Genomic DNA, 20,251 nt, shown 5'->3' on the forward strand with positions numbered 1-20,251 from the left:
GCCAACTGTATAAACTACAGAAAGCAAAACAGTTTTATAAACATTAACCGATGATTCAACTCTTCCTTGTTAGGAAAGCCAGAAAGAGACCTCTTTACTTGTATCTAACCATATCAAATATAAGTAAATGAAAAGTCATATACTCATATTCTTTAGAAATGTGCTTCTGATTTTCATTTTTCTAATTTTTGGGATTTTTGATGGGGTTTTTGAGTTTTTTGTTTCTCTGCTTAACTATTAGAGAACTATCTGAGAAATTATTTAATTTCTAGAGGAAAGATTAATAGAGGTGATCATTTAAGTGTACATACTTCATTAGCCTACTATATCGCACCGATGTTCTTAAGTTGGCCCTACTGAAATGTTCCAAAAGATCTAATGAATGAAAGAGGAAATGTCATTTTAGGGAAATCACTTCTCAAGCTCACGTTCTGATTGTTAGACTTTAAACAAATAAACAAATAATAAGGTCACATAAGGCAAGTGTATACACATGTATTTTTCAAATCTGTCACCATAAGCGACTTACAAGAAAACCCCAGGACACTACAATCACAATTCAGTGATACCCTTAAGGTTAATAATAATATGCCAATGGTAAAGATTTATGGAAAAGCTTAGTCTTCCTCTAAATAATAAAATATATTATTACCAGCTGGGTAGATTCAACACCAATAGTTTTCTTATATGTCATATCATTATAGTTATGCCACAGCAGCACAGACCAAGAGAAACATCACCTGTTTGTCAATGGCAGCTTCCAGTTCAGGATAGCCTACTTTATCAAGCTGGATATCCGGAAACAGGTCTTCAATTAGACTCAGGAATAAGGGTTCATCTTCATCAATCTAGTGAAAATCAGGGGGGAAAAACCCAACATATTAAAAACTATTTTATTTATTCTATCATCTTAAAAAACAAACCCTAACTCTTGCAGAGCTAAAGAAATATTTGAAAACATAAGGAACTATCTATGGTAACCCTCTAGATGCTAAACACTCTAGCAGGACACAGCAGAAGGAGATCATGTGATGCTTCTAATAATTAAAAGTTATTGAAAAGAAACCATAAACACACAGACTGAATTTATTAAAGTAGATTTTAGAAATAACATTCCTACAAATAGTAAATTATTTTTCTAAGGTGTAAAAAGGAGATGGAGTATCACAGCAACAGAAGAGATTTGTTAGCTATTTAAGACAGATCATAGAATCATAGAAACGTTTTGGGCTGGAAGGGACCTTAAAGATCATCGAGTTCCAACCCCCCTGCCATGGGCAGGGACACCCTCCACTAGCCCAGGTTGCTCAAAGCCTCATCCAGCCTGGCCTTGAACACCTCCAGGGATGGGGCATCCACAACTTCTCTGGGCAACCTGTTCCAGTGCCTCTACACCTTCACAGTAAAAAATTTCTTCCTAATATCTAGTCTAAATCTGCCCTCTTTCATCTTAAAACCATTACTCCTCATCCTATCATTACACACCCTGATCAAGAGTGCCTCCCCACCTCTCCTGTAGGCCCCCTTTAAGTACTGGAAGGATGCTATAAGATCTCCCCAGATGAGATGGTACTCATTAGTAAGAATAACAGATTTTTTCAAAAGAGTGACTAAATACATTCAGTCAAAGGTTCTAAAGAGGTTACTACAGACTTCTATTTGGTCACTTATTTCTACAGATAGCAGGAGAAATATCCTACAAAAAAAAATTCTGAACAATTCAAAGTGTTGTGGTTTGACTGGAGTAGGTATCGAAGCACCACACAGCTCCTCTCTCACTCCCATCCAAGGTGCTATGAAGAAAATTAATTCTATCCCTGTCAAAACCAGTGCCCAAGACCATCCAGAAAATGGAACATTTCCAAGGTAACTTCATCATAAAGGCCACATCCAATCTTCTAGTGAACACCTTAACAGACTTAAATTGTATTTCCAGAAAAACCCATGTAGCTCCAAAGTGCAGTTTAATTAATTAACCAGGCCCTGGGAACTTACTAGTTTAGACAGGTTCATGTCTCTCAGGACACGCATGACAATGGCAGATTCAGTATCTGTGGGATTTGCTCTTTTTGCTGCTCCTAACGTACGTAGCACTGACAATATATTCCGCAAGCCAAAGTCATAATGCACCTAGAAGATATGCAAAGTTTGGGAAAATTTTCCCCAAGTAAACAGGGATGAAACAATTCTTATTTATCATTTAAGATATGCATACGCATGAGAAGTGGTACATGCCGCACAAACGTCTCCTAACATCCAACAACTGGTCTTTGGCTGTATGACCACGGGAGAGTTCATTCCCCACCTCTGCTACCATCCACTAAACTGCAAGGTGTCACAGCAAAAGGAAATGTAATCACAAGTCTGTGAACCAAAATAAGGGTCCCACAGAAATAAAATAGTAGTATTATTCTGAATTCTCTGTGGACCTTGGAAACTGAGAAACATCTAAACAAACACAGGCAGAACAAACCAAATGCCTCTCAATCCACTCTATAAGACCAACTAACATATAAGCCCTTTATTTGCCTCAATCATCATCATTCATTAAAGCTAAATCTTAATAATAATCAGTGTTCTGAATGACAGTACCATTCTTGTACAGATAACCTGTAGCAGGAGTTAAACCTCCAGGACAGCAGAGGGTTGTACTACTAAACTGCAGGTGACATTTAGCTTACATAATGAACACAAACTTTTCCATTTTCACACAGATACTAATAATTTCTGAGATCATATATAGTTTTTCCCTAAGACAATTTTTTCTCATATGAAAAAAATCACCTGCTTTGACAGTTGTTCTTCACACAGCTTGTACAGTGTAAAGAATTTCCTTGCTAATACAACATTAGCAATGAAACCACAACTAGCCAATTTGACACGAATTATGATTTGACGATCAGGAACCATCATAGCCACTGAACGGAAGTTGATCTTCAAGTTTTCAGGAAGTTCTTGCCGTCCAGCATATCCTGGATTCTGCAGAGAAGAACAGGTTTTTAAGTTGACTGCACCTTTCACAAACAGAAGAATCAGCAAAGGAACATGTAATCTGGTTAGACAAAAACAGCATTTTGGCTTCAAATCAGACATAAAAATTAATTGCCATGCATATTTACCATCACATATCTACAGCATTTTAGCCTCCCTTACCTCTGCCCGTGAGGTATGAAAAATGTTCCACCTAAACACTTCAAATCTGTACTTGTCTTATAGATCCTGTTTTTACTGGCTACTTCTACCTGTATCTCTATGGCCATTTTCCTGTAATTGTAGCAAAAAGCATACTTTGGGAACCAGAACATAGCATGCAGAAGTAATCTGACATTGAAATAACAACTTGTATTCACAATGCTGGCTACACTTGTTAAATGCATGTGTTTGATTTAATTGAAACAAGACCCTGTAAACTGTCTTTGTAGAAAGGCTCAATGTTCTCAAACTGTCAGAGAGTTCAAAGAGCTGAATGACATAAGAGTTAGCAAGTACATTTAACATATCAGCTTAGAAGCGATTATTGTACAATCATCACTGGTGTATTAGAAACCTACAGAATACCTACCATAGTAAGAAAGATGCCAAATTCAGGGTTCATTTCCACATTATCTCCATCAGTAAAAATAAAGCTTTTTTTACGTTCCTTCTTGCATGTCAACACAATTGCAATTTGCTGTGCAGCTACTGATAGTACTGGTAAATCAATACGGTTGAATTCATCAAAGCAACCCCAGGAGCCAGACTGAGTAAGACCTGCAAAGAGAAAAGCAACTAAGCATCTGATCATTATGTTGTTAGCCCTTTTTTGGTGCAATTCATAAGCCAAAAATCAGGTAAATCTACCTCAGGAAAAAAAAAAAAAAATTTCTGAGGGTTGGAAAAAGGACAAGAAAAGTTTAATTCTTTTTTAAGCATGAATTCACAAAGTTCCAAAAGTCCTCAAGCTTGTCTAGGACACTACATCCTCCGATTTCTGCTCCTTCTCTCAGCATCCTGAATGTTTTCCTGTTCCTCCTTACACCCCCTAAAAAAATTTCCTTTCAATATGTCTTTGATGCACTGTCAATAGCTTATTACAGCACAGATTAAAATGAACAATAAAGATGCTTTCACCTGGATAAAATTTAGGGGTCAGTCTGTGCCAGAACTGTGTTCTTCCTTGGATATTTTGGGGAAAACAAAGCAAAAAAATTATCAACACAGTCACTTGCAACAATACAATAGTCAAGGACCCTCACTTGATCTCTAATTCGACATCTGTCATGACTGACAGGTATCAGTTTCAGGTGCCTAAAACAAAAAAATATGTCATCTGCATCTAACTTCAGTGAGCTCTGACAATTGTTTTTAACACATATAGCACTATTCATGCACTTTGACATTTGAAGGAGACAAAATACTGAAATCAAAATCCAATACATTCCACCAGTTCAGCAATAAATTTCACAGCTTTTTCTTTTTGTAATGGTAGTTCTCCTTGATTATTCTAGGTGTCTTTATGTATCATTTCATAAATTGTCTCATGTTTTCAGACATTTCTGCTTCTTAGAGACAGTGTTGCAAATGTACTTTACACCCATAACAAAATATTAATTACTTGCACTTATTCAAAGGCTGAAAAACACTTGCTGATTATGTGTTATCTTTATAAAGATGTTCTCCTAGCATTTGTAACATTCACATAGTCCACAGAATCATATGATCACAGAATATCCTGACTTGTAAAGGACTCATGAGGAGCATCAGATCCAGCTCCTGACTCTACACACGGCTACCTAAAATTTAAACCAGATATCTAAGAGTGCTGTCCAAACACTACTTGAACATCAACAGGCTTGGGGCCCTGAATGCTTCCTTGGGGATTTTATTCCAGTGCTTGACCACACTCTCAGTGAAGAACATCTTCCTGATATCCAATATGAACTTCGCCTAATGCAGCTTTAAGCCATTCCATCATGTCCTGTCACCAGACACAAGAGAGAAGGGATCAGCACTCCCCTCTCTGCTCCACCTCATGAGGAAGTTGTAGACAGCAATGAGGGCACCCCTCAGCCTCCTTTCTCTAAGCTGAACAGACCTAGTATACTCAGCCATTCCTCGTAAGTCACGCCCTCTAGTTCCTTTACCACCTTTGTTGCTCTCCTTTGGACACATTCTAAAATCTTTATATGCTTCTTACCTTCTTGACCCCAAAATTGCACACAGTACTTGAGGTGAGGCCACTCCAATGCTGAGTATAGTGGGACAATCACTTTTTTTGACCAGTTAGTTAACTGCACTTAATGCATCCCTGGATACAGTTGACCCTTTTGGCCAACTTCTTACCTTCGGTCCACATCTTACCTTTGAAGATCCTCCCAAGTCCTCGGAAATCCATCTGGTCTGAACAGTTGAAAACGACTACGTATTTTCCAAGGCACCGTCCCATGTCTTTGATGGTCTCAGTTTTTCCAGTTCCTGCAGGTCCCACAGGTGCTCCACCCATGCTCATCCCTAAAGCTTGAGCCAAAGTGATGTAACATCTAGAAGGCAACAGGCTATCATCACTTAAAGGGCTGTAGTGCAGTTTTCTATATAGAGAGGAACTTACTCAAGTGTGTTACATGAGGAAGGTCTGATTTAAAGAGTCAATGAAACTGTTAAAATGACATGCCTCTAATTACAATTTTAAAAAGTAAGAAGGAAACCCTTCACTCAGCCTCTGATGCAGGTAATATTAAGGTTTGTCTCCTTATACATAAAGTGGAAAAACAGATAATCCTCAATAATCAACAACCTGAAAGATAACGAAAAGGGAACAAAACAGATAGACACGTTGTCTAATCTCATTCAGTTAGCTTAGTTCCTGAATTACTTTAACTGAGTAGTTCTTAACTACATTATATTGTGGAGTATGATAATGAAAGACAGCTAACCTTTCCTTTCTCATCCACCTTCAAAATCTCATCATACAGTGCATTGTATATCATTTTAATAAATGAAACATCTATGTGTAATGCAGTAAAACAGCTAACAATTATACAACAAATTCTAGAGCTTCTCTTTAGATATGAGATAGCTAAAAAATATATTCAAAAAAAAAAAAAATAAAGAAAACAGAACACCCAGTGCCCTTATTTTGCCAATGGTAGTTTATAAAGAATTCTTTGTGTTATTCCAGTTAGGTAAATAGACCTCTCTGTTAATAGGACTGCAATTCTTTTAACATCCTTCTAGATCAAAGAACTCCAATCTATTGCAGCTGAATAAAATATTTTTTCCTGTTTTTCTTCCTTAGCTGTTTTCATTGGTTTGCCTGTAAACACTTATTTTTCTCCTGTATCTCTCTCTGCATATTGTATCTGTTGAATGTACCTGATCTTCAAGCATACCTGCCTCACATACATGAGAACCAGAGTCCCATACATCATATATGTGTGGAGCATGCAAGTATGTAGCAGAAATTAAGCCAGAAGTTATTCATATTGCAAAACACAGAAACAAAAATATTCATGTATTCCATATAAAATCATTGACTTGGTAAGACTATGAAGGATAAACTCTGCAGAGATCTATTTTGCATCCAATAGGAATGACTAAATTGTTCTTGTAAAAGGTCAGGTTTGACATCAAAGAATAAGGTATAAAATCAGTCTTTCTCACCTGTCTGTAAGAGGCGTTATGACAAGCCTGTCAGTACAGCCCAAGAATTCATTCTGGTATGTGAAACCCACATCAGTGATCTTAATAATCATTTTATCAGAGTCCTCATTAAAATAAAATCTACACTGTTTCAGCCACTCAAAGTCTGTAGGGCTCTTGATATGCATGCAACACTAAGAAAAGAGGGGGGGAAAAAAGGCTATCGTATTCATGGTTAACATTTACTTTTTGCATTTATATTATCTAATCTTAGTACTGCAAAGGCAGCACTGCACTTACAATGAAAGGCATAAAGAACAGCTAGTAACGCAAGAATAGTAGAGACCTTATCTTGCTTTTTACCACAAAAATTGCTAGTGTGTTATTGCCATCCCTGAAACCCATACTAAGGCAAAGGAACTTCAGGATTTAGATGAGTGTGTCAAAATTCTACATACAAATGAACGGTCCGTAAGCCTTAAACAAAAGTCATTAAGTTCAGTTAACATTAAAACTGCCATTTCTTTTACTTATCTCTACTATTTTACCTATGAGCAGGAAACCTGTAATGTGATACTTGATTTTAAAACAAGTCATGAGAATTATATGAAATAACGCGCGAAGTGGAAAAAAGGTATTTCAAACAGTGTCATGGTGCAGATATAGTTAAGAAATTCAACAGAGCTGGGAGTAACTCAGAGTTGACAAACTGAATATTAAAACAGGATTTAAAAAGATGCCCTGTTCAGGTTGTATCTAAAAATTACACTTTACATAAGATGATTATAACTAGAAACAACTGGTTCTACAATGAAAAGATAGGTGCCTGCCTATCAGCAATTGGTTCAAATTCAGTAATTCTTTTCTCAGACAGCTTAATTTCAGAGTCAGGTCCACAGTTTCCTACAGGGTAAAAAGATAGGCTAGCTTTTTAGTTTGACTGTTTAAGCAGTCAATGCTTTCATTTTCCTAATTTTAGTATCCTGTGGCAGCACAAGAGGGTGTGAAACTAATACATAAATCCCTAAGTAATAATTAGATATGCTACTGAGACTAGAACAGAGGGGATAACAGCTTCAACCAACTTCAAACTTTTTCCTGTACTATAACTCAACATTCACTCTATTTACTCCTCAAAACTCAATTTAGACCAGAGAAAGGACAATTCCTTGCAACACAATGTATGAGGAAAAAGAAGTCCCTAACTGATTGTACATCAGAGGCACCTAACTTAAGTGGGACAACAAAAAGCATTATAAAATTCTGCTACTGGTTGTGGGGGGAAAGAACACTGAATTACTTAAAGGGAAATTAAGACATGGACTGAAGCAACATCAGCATTTTTATAATACTCCAGGTGACATACTCATTACAGTCCTGAAATTAAACATTTAGTTTAAGAGGCAGGAGTTAATAGGTACCGTAATACTCCCTTCCTGTCATTTCACATTGTTTTACATGGAAACCAGCTCATAACTCATCGCAAATTTTTCAGTACTTACCAGACTATCAAAAATGTCCCTCTGATGCACATGAATAGTAATTAATGTCTCATATTTAACTCGCTCAACTGGGCTAAGGTCTTTTGTTGTCATATCTATCAGCATGTTTAGAAGATCCAGGAAAAACTGGTTCGTCTTTCGCATAATTTTTTTATCGTATCTGGCATTACTCAAAGCTTCTTCTGAGTCTCTTGTCCAAATCATTTGGATCCCCAACAACCCAACCTTAAGAAACATAAAAGTATATGCTTCATAATATTTTATCTTTCACATAAAATGTACATTCACACAGATAAACTAAGGAATTGGTTCTGCTACTATTTGTATTAAATTAATTTTTCATGCATCCATATGGAGGTCATTCAACCCACACATTTGATTTCTGTGTCCTAACTCATTCATAAACACATACTTAAGTCTACACTTCAGTCCTGTAGATACTGCCTATGGTGCACTGCTGATATAACTTCAGTATAATTTACAGCATCTATATAAATACTACATATAATTAATAATTTTGTACATATAATAACTAATCAGTGAATAACTAATGTTTCAATTTAAAATATTTTTTCAATAATTCACAGACTCTTTATTCCCTCACCAATAATATTGCTGATCACACATGAAGAAGATTCCACCAAGAAAGTAATTTTCCCTCAGCACTACCCTTGGCTCCAAATCTTTAGCAATATATAGTGTTTTCCTGAATATACAAACAAACATACAATTTTACTACTTTTCCTCCAGCAGTCAAGTATTAAGCTTGTAACGAAATAGTGTTAACTCCATTGCATTAATTTATTACATTCAGCATTACTTTTAAACAAGAGCTTCAGGGTAAGTTTTCTTCTTTTGGTTTCAGATATGTAAAGTGTAACCTAAAAGACTGAAGTGATAAGGATAAATTTAAATGTCTGTTTTGGCATTTATAACACTGTCTGCAATTTTGATGGCAAAGACAAGAAAAAAACATCAATGGGCTACGCATCTCTGAACAATTCTTCACTGATTTAACAATTATATTACCTGAGCTGGGTAAGTAGAAAGAAATTCAGTCAGCTGGAAACTAGTTTCCTGGATGTGTGCAGCTGCCTGGCGAATAACATGATGCAGTGACAGCTGGGATTCCTTCAACAGAGAATTGAGCCAAACTTCCACGTTACCTTCGGCCATTACAGGTCTGGTGAGCTCTACAGTCTCACCCTCTCGTGAAGTAATCGACAATATACAATCATATATCTAATAAAAGCAAAGCAAGAACATTTTGTGTTTATAGATTTACTGTTGGTTTTACTATAACTGTCTCATTTTCCTGCCATCACTCCATTAAACTTATTCAGGTAACTAATAAATTATACCAATTTGTTAAGTGAAATGCAAAAACAGTTAAATCATTACTTTGGGTGTGCAGAAAGGCTTTAAACAAAACACTGTCAGCTAAACAAGGAAGCAAACACCAATACACTGACAATTCCAGAATTTCACTTGAGTTTCAATGACAACATCAACTTTCCAGTCACAATAAAGGAAACCTTTCCCATTACTGGTGGGTTCACGTCCTAACAAAATTTACAGCCTTACAATCAAAAATAATGGAAATACAAAAGTTAAGGAACATGGTCAATCAAAAGAATTTCAAATGCATAGGAAGGTAGTGGATTTCTAATAAAATGTATACATGCACGGAAAAAAAAATTGTCACTATCTGTTCTTGTAAAGGGTATAAGAAAATTGCTCTTCAAACAGTATATACTGTTTGGAGGCATATTAAGGATAACTCAGAAGCAGGTGAGAGAGTGGATACACTTTTTCTTACAATCAAAAAATGGATGAAAGTACAAATACAGGCAATCTAAAGATACAAATATGCTCATAAAGAATCAGAAGCTTATCTTACAGGATGCTAGCCCACACTGAGCCACAGAAGACAATTCAGCACCTGGGTGTTTTCTTCTGAAACCTAAGCGCTGGTGCAAATTCTTGTTGTTTTGCTATTCTATATACAGTTTTCCTATTACATCAATGAGGATATGAAACTAAATCTTAAATGAAGAAAGCCTATGCAGCATCAAATAGTTGATGAGCTTGGTAAAACAGCTGAATGCCCTATGCACCCAGGTAGCTTTCTTATTTAACAAGTATCACACATTGCTAATTCGAAAGAACGTAACATTGAGGTGTGGGCAGACCATACCTTTTCGTGGAATCTGACAGTTTTTATGTTGTCAAAGACATCTGGCAGATGTGCCTCTATATTGTGAGGGTCTGATGCCTGGCCAAGAATTTCTAAGAGAGCAGGATCTGACACAAAGAAGAATCGTGGAAACAGGAGGCGCTTTTTCTCCAGGTACCTGCATTTTAAAAAAATTGGTGGGGGAGGGGTAGATGGTAAGTGAACCATGTTAATTTATACATCCTTTCCTCTTTAAAGGTGGCATTTCTCACAATGTATCACTGAAATTTTTAGCACTGACAATGACAATAGTTCTTATCCATCATACCTTCACGTTAACCACCTGCTTTAAAGCTACTCTTTTAGCATCAGAAATCATTTCATGGAAAGCTTTTATTATTTGCTATAATGTAAGCACCAGTAAAACGAAAATAATCTAAACCAAAGAAAAACGTTTTTACATTAAGTCTGTTACTTGTTATTTAGGTCTCTCATGCTGAATTTCTCCCAGATTCATGAAGGGTCTGAATAGGACATGCAGATCTAGGCTGCCTTCTGGATTGAAATTAGGCTGAAACAAGCTTTGGTTTCAACAGAAATAGACAGGGAGTGACAGCTTAGTCACAAATCGCGTACTTATCGGGGAGTTGCTAGCAATTTCTTCAGAGGTGTTGTATCACCCTGCTAACTTCTTTGCTCAGTTCAACCGAATTCATGGTAGAATAAGAACATGATCGTTGTAAAGTCCATGGGACAGTACCCAAGCAATTGCTCTTCTCCTAGTTACACAATTCACAACCATCTCCACAAGACTCTGGTCTTGTAGTAATCTTACCCTGCGAGTGATTTCTGACAGATTTCAAGCTGTTCTAGTAAATGTGGTAGTAACTGTCCCATGATTTCATCGCCAATGCAGCACTGAACAACATTAGGTATTTCATGAGCTCGAGTCATGATCCTCACCCAGGATTTATCAATGTTAGAGAAACGCTTTGCTTCCTGTTGAAACATGACAACGAATGTGGAAGGGAAGAGATGGAGGAAGGAAGAGAGAACAGGGAAAAGGCACTTGTTTGCAGAATTGGCACCCAGTAATCTCACTAGTAAACCTATGTCCAACTTCTAAGGATTTTTTACCTTAGAAAAACACAAATCTTTCTGCTTACACAATACAGCTTATTTTATAATTCACTGTCCAACCTGCTGTTTTCAATCATTCTTAGAGAAAATGACAAAAAATTCATTATGCTTGAATTGCGTTTTTCAAATTTGAAGATTTTTTTCTAAAAGCTAATTTGTCATGTGAGAAGCTATGTAGGAAAGTTTAAGATAAGGATTCCTAGGCTAGTGGTAGGTCCTACTAAGCTAGCCTAACTAGGCTAGGCTACTACTAGGCACAACACTTAAATACACATTGGTTAACAATTTTACAATCTAGAATAAAAAGATCAACAAGTTCACACAATTTTATTATTCTTTCTAATTCGTCACTTCTGTTGGCATTTTTTACCTAATTGCTTAGCAAGACTAGTTTTAAGTACCAAAAAAAATGAAGTTTATGATACTACATCAATTATGACATCAAATTTAAGTTTTATTCTTAAAATGTAGAAAACCAAACTGTAAAAAGGTATGTCTGAAAACCTTTGGAAGCTGCTTTGCTATGTCACCGCCAACAAAAACAGCTTCTAAATAAATCCACAAGTTCTGCACAGTCAACCAGTTCTCAATGATATCTGTTGCATTGGAAAGATAGTGCACCCATTTCTGAATCTGTGTCTTGAAGGGTGTGTTGTATCTAAAATAAAAAGAAGACATTTGCTTTATTTCAAGAAGGAAACAAGTGTCTTGAAAGCCAGCACATTATTCACAAGGGTGAGGAACAATTTTGCTGCTTGTATCTTTGTCAAGTGAAAGCATAAAAACCTACACTTGACTCAATTCAGCTAGTTAGCAGCTATAAACCGAACCAGTTCCAACTTGATGCTTTGTACACTTGGTGCGTAGCACAGCTCTGATCCAACAGAAGCTGAATAGGAGCAAGATTTAAACTTCACTCTAAGTGGTCTCAAAAAGGGCTACGCAACATCTTGAAAGCTGCAAGACTCCCAGAGATCCTTATCAGCTGAACTCTTGCTTTTGAACATCTTTTTGATGATCAGGTTCTGCGTTCCTTATTTTATCTATGGGCTTTGGTATGTGAAACCAGACAAACTGAAGCTCATTTTAACTGAGATATTTGCACCTTCAGCATGAAGCAGTGACCTATCATATCACAGAGGGCAGAGTAGCAGTGCCTATAATGCCCATAGCACGCCCACCACAATCGGGAATGTTCCCCTTTATACTTGTCATCAGTTTCTTGCACTGATGAAAACTGTCCAGTTGGTTATTCAGGAAGTCTGAACCAACTTAGTGGAGGGATACAGACAATAGAGGGATACAGACAACAAGAACTAGCCCATGAACAGTTCAAGGACAAGCAAGCTCTTAGTTTCTATCTAGATGTTTATTTTCTTTCTCCTCTTTGAAAGATAAACAATTTGTTCAATAAAACAAAGCCTCTTGCTGATATTTTTATCTCCCCCCACCCCTCTTCCTGTTACCTGTTACTCATGAGAGAGCCAAGAATCATCAAGCTGTCCTCCATGGAAGCAATTGTTTCTGATGTGCTGTCACCTCTTAAAAGAAGTTCCCCACGGGTTTTAAAGTTTGAGAATACAAATGTTTTGCTGTCCCATTCAGCTATCACTTGTTTTAACTTCTGCTCAATGTCTCTCTCCTTCACAGCACTTATGCAGATATCCTTTTAAATAAACAGGATGACAAAACAAGCTATGAATGGTTCAAGTCTCTGGTATATAAGTCTAACTCATATTTTCTTGAACCCTAGTAAGGCTGACAAGCAACTATTTATCAAGTGGAAAGATCTACAGGCATACAAACACCACAGCTAATAATCCGTATACCATATCACAATATGGCCAGCTTTGGGGGGAACAGAAGAATAATACCATGACTACTTTGCATATCTTTAATGTTGCAAAGCAAGGCACCCTCACAAATTAACTCCTGGGCCAAGCTACATGATTTAAAAAGAGGAGCTGACACCACAATATATTTGGGAAATTATTTTATACAGAAAGCTGAAGTGATAGTCCATTTCTCTATTCTTCCTTTAGAAATATTCTATTTTCCTTCTCATTACTGTTACTCCTATACTACTTGAACAGATTATTCTGTTTCATGCATCTGTTTCTCTTCCTTTACAATACCTCTATTTCCTCTTTATATCTTAATAGTGGAGCTTCCATTATATTCCTCAGTTTGAATGTTTCACTTTCCACATCAAAGTTGTGTTCAGTGAGATCTGTAATCCGCTTCCAGTGCCGAGGCATCATTGCTTTACTAGACATACGCTCAAGCAACGGGCAACATTCACTGAAGTCCTCAATGGTCTTCTTCAGGTCAAAAAAGGCTTGCCATTCCTTTACACCACGAGGAAGCTTACGGCATCTACACAGAAATAATGCAAGCTTTTTCAAACAGTTTCAAATATTCTGTTACCCATTTAACCACAAAATATGGTTTTAACAGCAGACCACATACCTTCCAAATTCAGGTTACCTATATTCTGAAGATTCTGTATGTGACTCTGCACATGAGAAAATCTGTTTCCAGTGTATTTTATTGACTGATAGCTGGGCAGCCACCTATAAGCTCCCCTTAGGGAGTGTAGCTCCATAATTCTAATGCATTTTGTCCAAGCAACCTTCAAAAACAACTGAACTGCTTTACATCTTGATTTCTTTCATCTTTTGGTGACGCTCATGATAATCACTGCTCTAGAAAAAACCTTGTTCCCCAGAACATGCAGGTTTCATTTTTATAATCATTTGATTCCTGGTTTGAAGAAAAGTTCAGCTTCTATGCATGCATGCAATATATCCCACTTTGTAGGAAAACTATTCAGCAATTCACTAACTTGCCTTAGACATCTACAGTTAATCTGTCTCTCATGAATAATAATATTACAACAAACAAGTGAAATTTCCCTTCATGAACAAAATAAATTGCAATTTTAACATATATTCCAACCTCATCAAATAAAGTTAACCAAGAAGCTCTCTAAGGAACAATAATCCTCAACATTCAGAGTCTAAACTAGCTCCTTGATCATACGAAGTTGGTAATAGATATATTTTTCAACTGAAATTCATGTTTTTCATGTTTCAATGAACAAATACATGCTTAGATATGATTATTAGTGCTAGCCAATTATAATCATATTCAAGAAGTAACAGAAATATTGTAGGCATCTTTACCACAGCAGCAGTTTCTCACCTGTTCTGAAACTCCAGAAGTTCACTGTTAATTTTTACAGTGTCTAATTCTGACCAGAGAATGTCATAGTAGCCACTGACTGTGTCAATAACATTGTTATATAGATTATAGAGTTTCTGTAACAGATTCAGTTGCTTCTTTATTTCAAGCAGCTGAGGATACCGAGTAACAGGCAAACCAAAAAGATCTTCCCCATCAGTATAAGTAATATATTTCCGAAAAAGATTATCAAATCGATTCTAAAAAATAAAAAAGTAAAATATTAAATTAAATAAAATTAAATAACTAAATATTCAAGATCCAGCATTATGCTTAGAGCTGCATTAGTGACTAAAATCTAGTAAATACTAGAAAGATATACAGGAGATACTAACAACTTACACTGTCAACAGTTTTGTCAACAATTTTCATGAGAAAAGTAACTTTTAGTTAGCTTGGAGGCACATCTTCAGAAGATGACAGGGAGGCCATTTCATCCATGTGGAACAGTGACAGAACAATAAATGCTAACCTTGCACTTGAAAGAGGTGAAGTATGACATGCAAAGCAAAGAAAGATGGATGCAGCAAATCCTATCCCTCCAAGCATCCTGTGCAATTCTTTTATTGAAGGGTTGAAGTAAGAGTTACTACCATTTAAACAGCAAAGAAAAACAAAATTTAATTGTCAATTGCAATATAACTGAAGGAACATAGTAGGAAGCCAAATGAATAGCACTATGGGAAAAGGAAAACCATTAAAAGTCATCATTATAGGAACAGAAGTTAATCATGGTACAAAGAAACATTTCAACATGAAAAATAGTCAGTTTAAATGGAAACCTGTAATACTATTAAGAAAAATGAGGGAGAAGAAGAAAAGAAGACTGGGCAGAATTGTATTTGTGAGGAAAAGACACAATAATGAACACAAGAACAGTCGAGAGCCAAATACACTAAACTTGAGAGTCAGCTCTCAGGAGAATACTTGACTCTAGTATTTATTATCTATGCAGCCTTTCTCTTAGCTCCTTAAAAAAATAAAAAAAAATCAAATTTTAACCAGCATTCCTTGCAAATGCATAGAAAAATACCAACTTAGCTTTCATCAAGTTAAAACAGACTTTGCCCAATCAGTAACCCCATGTACCAATGAAAATTAGTTCAACTACTCTGATTCATTCTGAGAGACTTCAAGTGTCAGCTTACTTGCAATAAGTATTAAGTGATGTCTTAGAATTAACAGTACCTGAAACATAGTAAGCCTGTCACTGGCTTCCTGAGGCTCTAAACCAACCACCATTGGACCATTCTAAAAATAAAATAAATTTTTAAAAAATTAAATATTAAATAGTGAACTTAGAGGGTGAAAATAGCCACTACTTATTTCTAATCAGCATTTTCTAAATGCTAAACACAAAAATTTTTTTAATTATTCCATCCCTATGTCACATAACCACTGAACCAAGAGATCACAGTTACCTGCTAGAACAAGCACTTTATTAAAAAAAAATAGGAGAAATAAGAAAGAAGGCAATTAATTGTCTTTTTAATACAAAAATTTTCCTAATAGTGCAAAGCTAGGCAATGGTAGCTCCTTTTTCAAGTAAAAATCAGCATTACTTCGAAAATAATACAAGCCTTGCTCAGTTGGACTCATTCACATTCTATTGAGAAGGGATATAAGAGCTTGTCATTTGTACTTACACCCAAAATCAGGAAATGCTTCCTACATTCTAACATAATTTCTCATTAATACCAATCTTCACATTTGCTCATGCTAACTAGCTGTTTATCATAAATCCTAAATGTCTCAAGTCTTAATCTTTAAGAGCTGATTGCCAGCATTACGTACTTTAGTCATATCAAAAAAATAACCAAAGCCTGCTCTGCACTGAAACTCAAATACCACATTAACAAGAATAAACAAGTTCTTCAGACAGTAGAGTCACATCCCATTAATTAGCCAACTCCACAATTTTTCCATGCTCCCACTGCTCCTCAAAAAGTCCTCTAATACAATACAACACAAATACTTGCCTGATCATAATCTGAATAGAACTGTGTACAGTCTTCAGAAAAAGTCTTCACAGTGCTAATAAGCTCTCCTCTGAAGTTTGGCTGCAAAGCAATGAGCTCATTCTGCACTTCATTTGCACGAACTAGCAGTTTCTCCCAAGTGTAGTGCAAAGTGTCCACCTTCTCTGTCTCTTCCTTGGCCACAAGTAAACCATATTTGTTTAACATAGCATAGGATTCCTGTCAGAAGGTTGGATCAAGATACAGAAAATGGTAACTCAAGTTAATTTTACACATATATGTATGCTAACATCTTAAATTTTTAAGAACAGAGAATGGTTTGTTAGGAAAAGAAAAACCGTTCTTTTTCCATAGCAACTATCACAATCTGGCAAACCAATCTCAAACTGAAAGAAACATCAAAATGAAAACTAGCTAGTTCTTCTTAACTCCTTACCTTTCACATAGCATTCTGCTTTCTGACAGATATTTGTCCTAGTGCAATCTGCCTCTCTAAAGTACTATTTACAGTTAAAGTACCCATTAAGTCTACAGGCTTTAGTTTTATTGTAATGAGAATATTTTTCTGATCCACACCTTCAGTTATTGGCTATGACCCAAGCTGAATATTGTGGGAGGTGAGCCATGAGAAAGCATCTAAGCATATGCTTTCAAGTAACTGAAGCAAACAAACTTCTATTCCGTAAAGACCTTCATATTCTACTTCATGTTTTCAACTAAAAATAATTAGGAAACCACATCAAAAGTTACCACAACTAATATGTTGAAACTCTTTCAAATGTTATAACTATTCATCATTCAGAATTAGGAATCTAGTTAAAAATCTACTTAACATCCCTTTTTTTCTTAGACCATTGATCTCCATCTGTACTACCAATGTATAAACACTCCACGTAATGAAACCCTCAGTCAAGTTTCACAAAAACATAACTGAAATTCAGTTACTGTAAATTAGCATAGGGCAGGGTAGCAATGACTCTTGCGGTATAACAGTTCCATCTGAAAATTTTTTTATAAAGTGGAATTATTTCCATTTCCATTTTCCAGTTTGATCAAATTGCAGACAAATTGCAAAAATGGAAACATAACTGTCTGCCACTCCACTATGTGGAAAAGACATCAATCTCAGTTACAAAAATCTGAAGCATAACTCCATATGCCCAGGGACTCGAGGCTCCTGCTTGCAGAACTGGAAGTTCAGGAATCCTTGGCTACCACGGCTTTTGCCTTGGCTCAACATCACACGGCAAACCAGAATAGGTCTTAGCAGGAACTTCCAAAATGTTATCTCCTAAGAGATCCCATTACCTATGACAATTTCACAGAAGGTTCCAACTGCAGATATGCTTTGTTTTTCAACATAAACTACCTGTCCTATTTTTTGCTCCTTCACACAATTTGGGAGATCCTCACAGCTTCTAAGGCTGAGATATACATTCCTTCTTAGCTGTATTCTACAAAATACAGAAGAGCTCCATGGTCTTTTCCATTATTTGCACATACAACTACATACTGCTTTCCATAATTTACCTCAGCTCAGAGAAAACAGAATCAGAAAACACAGGTGCAAGACCTTTGTCTGACAGCAAACATAGTTTTTGCATCTCCCAAACAGAATATTAGAGTTGTCAATATTTGGTAGATAACAATTCTGTATTGAGTTCCTTTAATTTAAAACAACAAGGACGCAACCCTCACAATAAAATTACGGGCAATCAGGAACCATGAACATGTGTTAGGAAAAAAAAAATTCTACTGACCATCTAGTCAATGGTGTATTTTGCCAAACTGTAGTGTTCTTAAATCGACACTCTGGTTAGAAATGCAGAGAAACAGTTACTATCTGGTTTTAATTCTGCTGTTTGACCAGAAACCCCTACGCTGTCAGATATTCAATAAATGTATTCTAGTAAGTGAGCTTCTTTAAGGAAGTCAATTGTTTATGTTTATTTCAACCCATTATGTAGCTAATAAAGCAATCCCTCTCATGAATTCTCATATAGTCTGCCTAACATTAGCTTTCTCCTCTTCTGCAGGCTAAGCTAAAACCAACAAAAACAAAGCTTTCTTCAGTTAAATATCTGTATTCTCATCTTCCTTTTACGTAAATCACTCAATTTCTGCACTATTCACTAAACCACTTCTCACTTCAACAAGTTTACATTTGTCTAAAACAGAGTTCCACGCAAAAAAAAGGTTTACAGGATGCCACGCAACATCTAACACATATGAAATCATATCTTGCCAAAGTGCATTGATAAGCTTTAACCCAGAAAATAATTGCTCTTTTGAAACAGTAACCATACATGCAACATTCCTGTTAACTACCTCAATGGGCCCAACTTGAGAGTCTATGGAGATCTGTAGTTCTCTGATCTCTTTTAAAGCTGACATGGCTATTCTTATATCATCCAGATCCTTGATGGGGCGATTTAACTTCTTGCCAGTTTCCTCTATAAAAGTGAAAATTGCTTCCATCTCTGTTCGGTACTTCTTATTACAATGACACCCCAGCAAAGTCATCCAGGCTTTGGTTTCTGCTCTCAGTGCTAGCTTCAGATCAGCTAAAAACATTGAACAATGAATAGATATTTAGATATTGCAGATATTTTTAAGATGTATTTTTAATCTTTTTCGGTATGTGTTCTGTTCTCTCCCAAATCTGGTTTTTTAGTCTAACCACCCATGTACAGAGAAGATGAAATCACATTGACAACTTTGTATGGTTTCTAGGATTGCCTGCAAGTCAGGATTGCTTTCCTCGTAATCTTCTCAGAATATACAATCTTTCCTATGGAAAGATGAGGCTGGACACCACACTTGCCATCTTCTTCATGTATCATTATACACATTTCTGTCCTACACATCAGTAATAAATTGGTTAATATTCCAATCTAAGTCTAAAATATTTTCAAAAAATTAATCTTCAAAAAAAAAATTTGGGGGAAAAATTTGGGGTCTGATTATGGAAGCTGAAGAAACAGAAAGTTTTATCTGACATTTAATGAAATCAAACGGTCCATCAACCATTTAACTTTTGTAAGTTTTATCTGAAGCCTCAATGGAACCAAGTGACAACCATTTACAGAGAAAATTGAAGTCTTGCTGAGTTGTTACCCAACTTTGCAACAATCTAGTCCATTTCTCTAAAGCTCTGACATTAAATTCAAGTTTATTCCTTAAATTCAAATTTCTTCCTACCAGTTCTCAACAGAAGAGTCAAATATCAATATGAACACGAACATTACACAAAATTTTATCTGGATATAATTCCAACTCTGTTCCCTATTCATTCCTTGTGCAGATTTCACTTATGTGTCTTCCTTTTTAGACAGTGCCTCTTCCCATGCTTACCGCTCACACCTGATGGTCTTTTTTGATTTATTAAATATTAGAATTACCTCACCTCCACTGAGTTTCAACAGCCAGTTTGTTCTCTAGTATTCTACCTTAAAATACAATCAAAGACATTTAGTTGACACACTTCCCTAATGAAGAAAACATTCTGCTTCTTCAGATTTGACATCCACTGCAAAATCATTTGCATGCATTTCTTACAGTCCCTCTCAGTTCCTAACTGTCCTGCCTGTTAC

At 36.1% G+C, this 20,251-nt stretch overlaps 1 protein-coding gene across 1 annotated transcript; it reads right to left on the bottom strand.

Moving 5' to 3' along the window:
• Positions 1-15,672: 15,672 nt before the first annotated feature.
• On the bottom strand, positions 15,673-19,211 carry LOC104471827 (dynein heavy chain 5, axonemal-like). Its single transcript, XM_010087316.1, has 3 exons — positions 18,987-19,211; positions 16,659-16,877; positions 15,673-15,930 (listed from the first exon to the last, which is right to left on the bottom strand). The coding sequence occupies exons 1-3, from the start codon at positions 19,179-19,181 to the stop codon at positions 15,787-15,789; spliced, it is 558 nt and encodes a 185-aa protein (XP_010085618.1). The 5' UTR covers positions 19,182-19,211; the 3' UTR covers positions 15,673-15,786.
• Positions 19,212-20,251: the final 1,040 nt, after the last annotated feature.

This window comes from Pterocles gutturalis, unplaced genomic scaffold (assembly GCF_000699245.1).
Source record: "Pterocles gutturalis isolate BGI_N339 unplaced genomic scaffold, ASM69924v1 scaffold5801, whole genome shotgun sequence".
Lineage (NCBI taxonomy): Eukaryota > Metazoa > Chordata > Aves > Pterocliformes > Pteroclidae > Pterocles > Pterocles gutturalis.

Bases quoted from the DNA above. Each gene is read 5' to 3' on its own strand.
- LOC104471827 (XM_010087316.1), bottom strand. From the start codon at position 19,181: ATGACTTTGCTGGGGTGTCATTGTAATAAGAAGTACCGAACAGAGATG. The intron at 16,878-18,986 runs GTAGTTAACAGG...ACCTTCTGACAG, and splicing joins CTCAAGTTGGGCCCATTGAG to GAATCCTATGCTATGTTAAA. The intron at 15,931-16,658 runs GCAAGTATTTGT...TTTTATTTTTAG, and splicing joins TCTATTCAGATTATGATCAG to AATGGTCCAATGGTGGTTGG.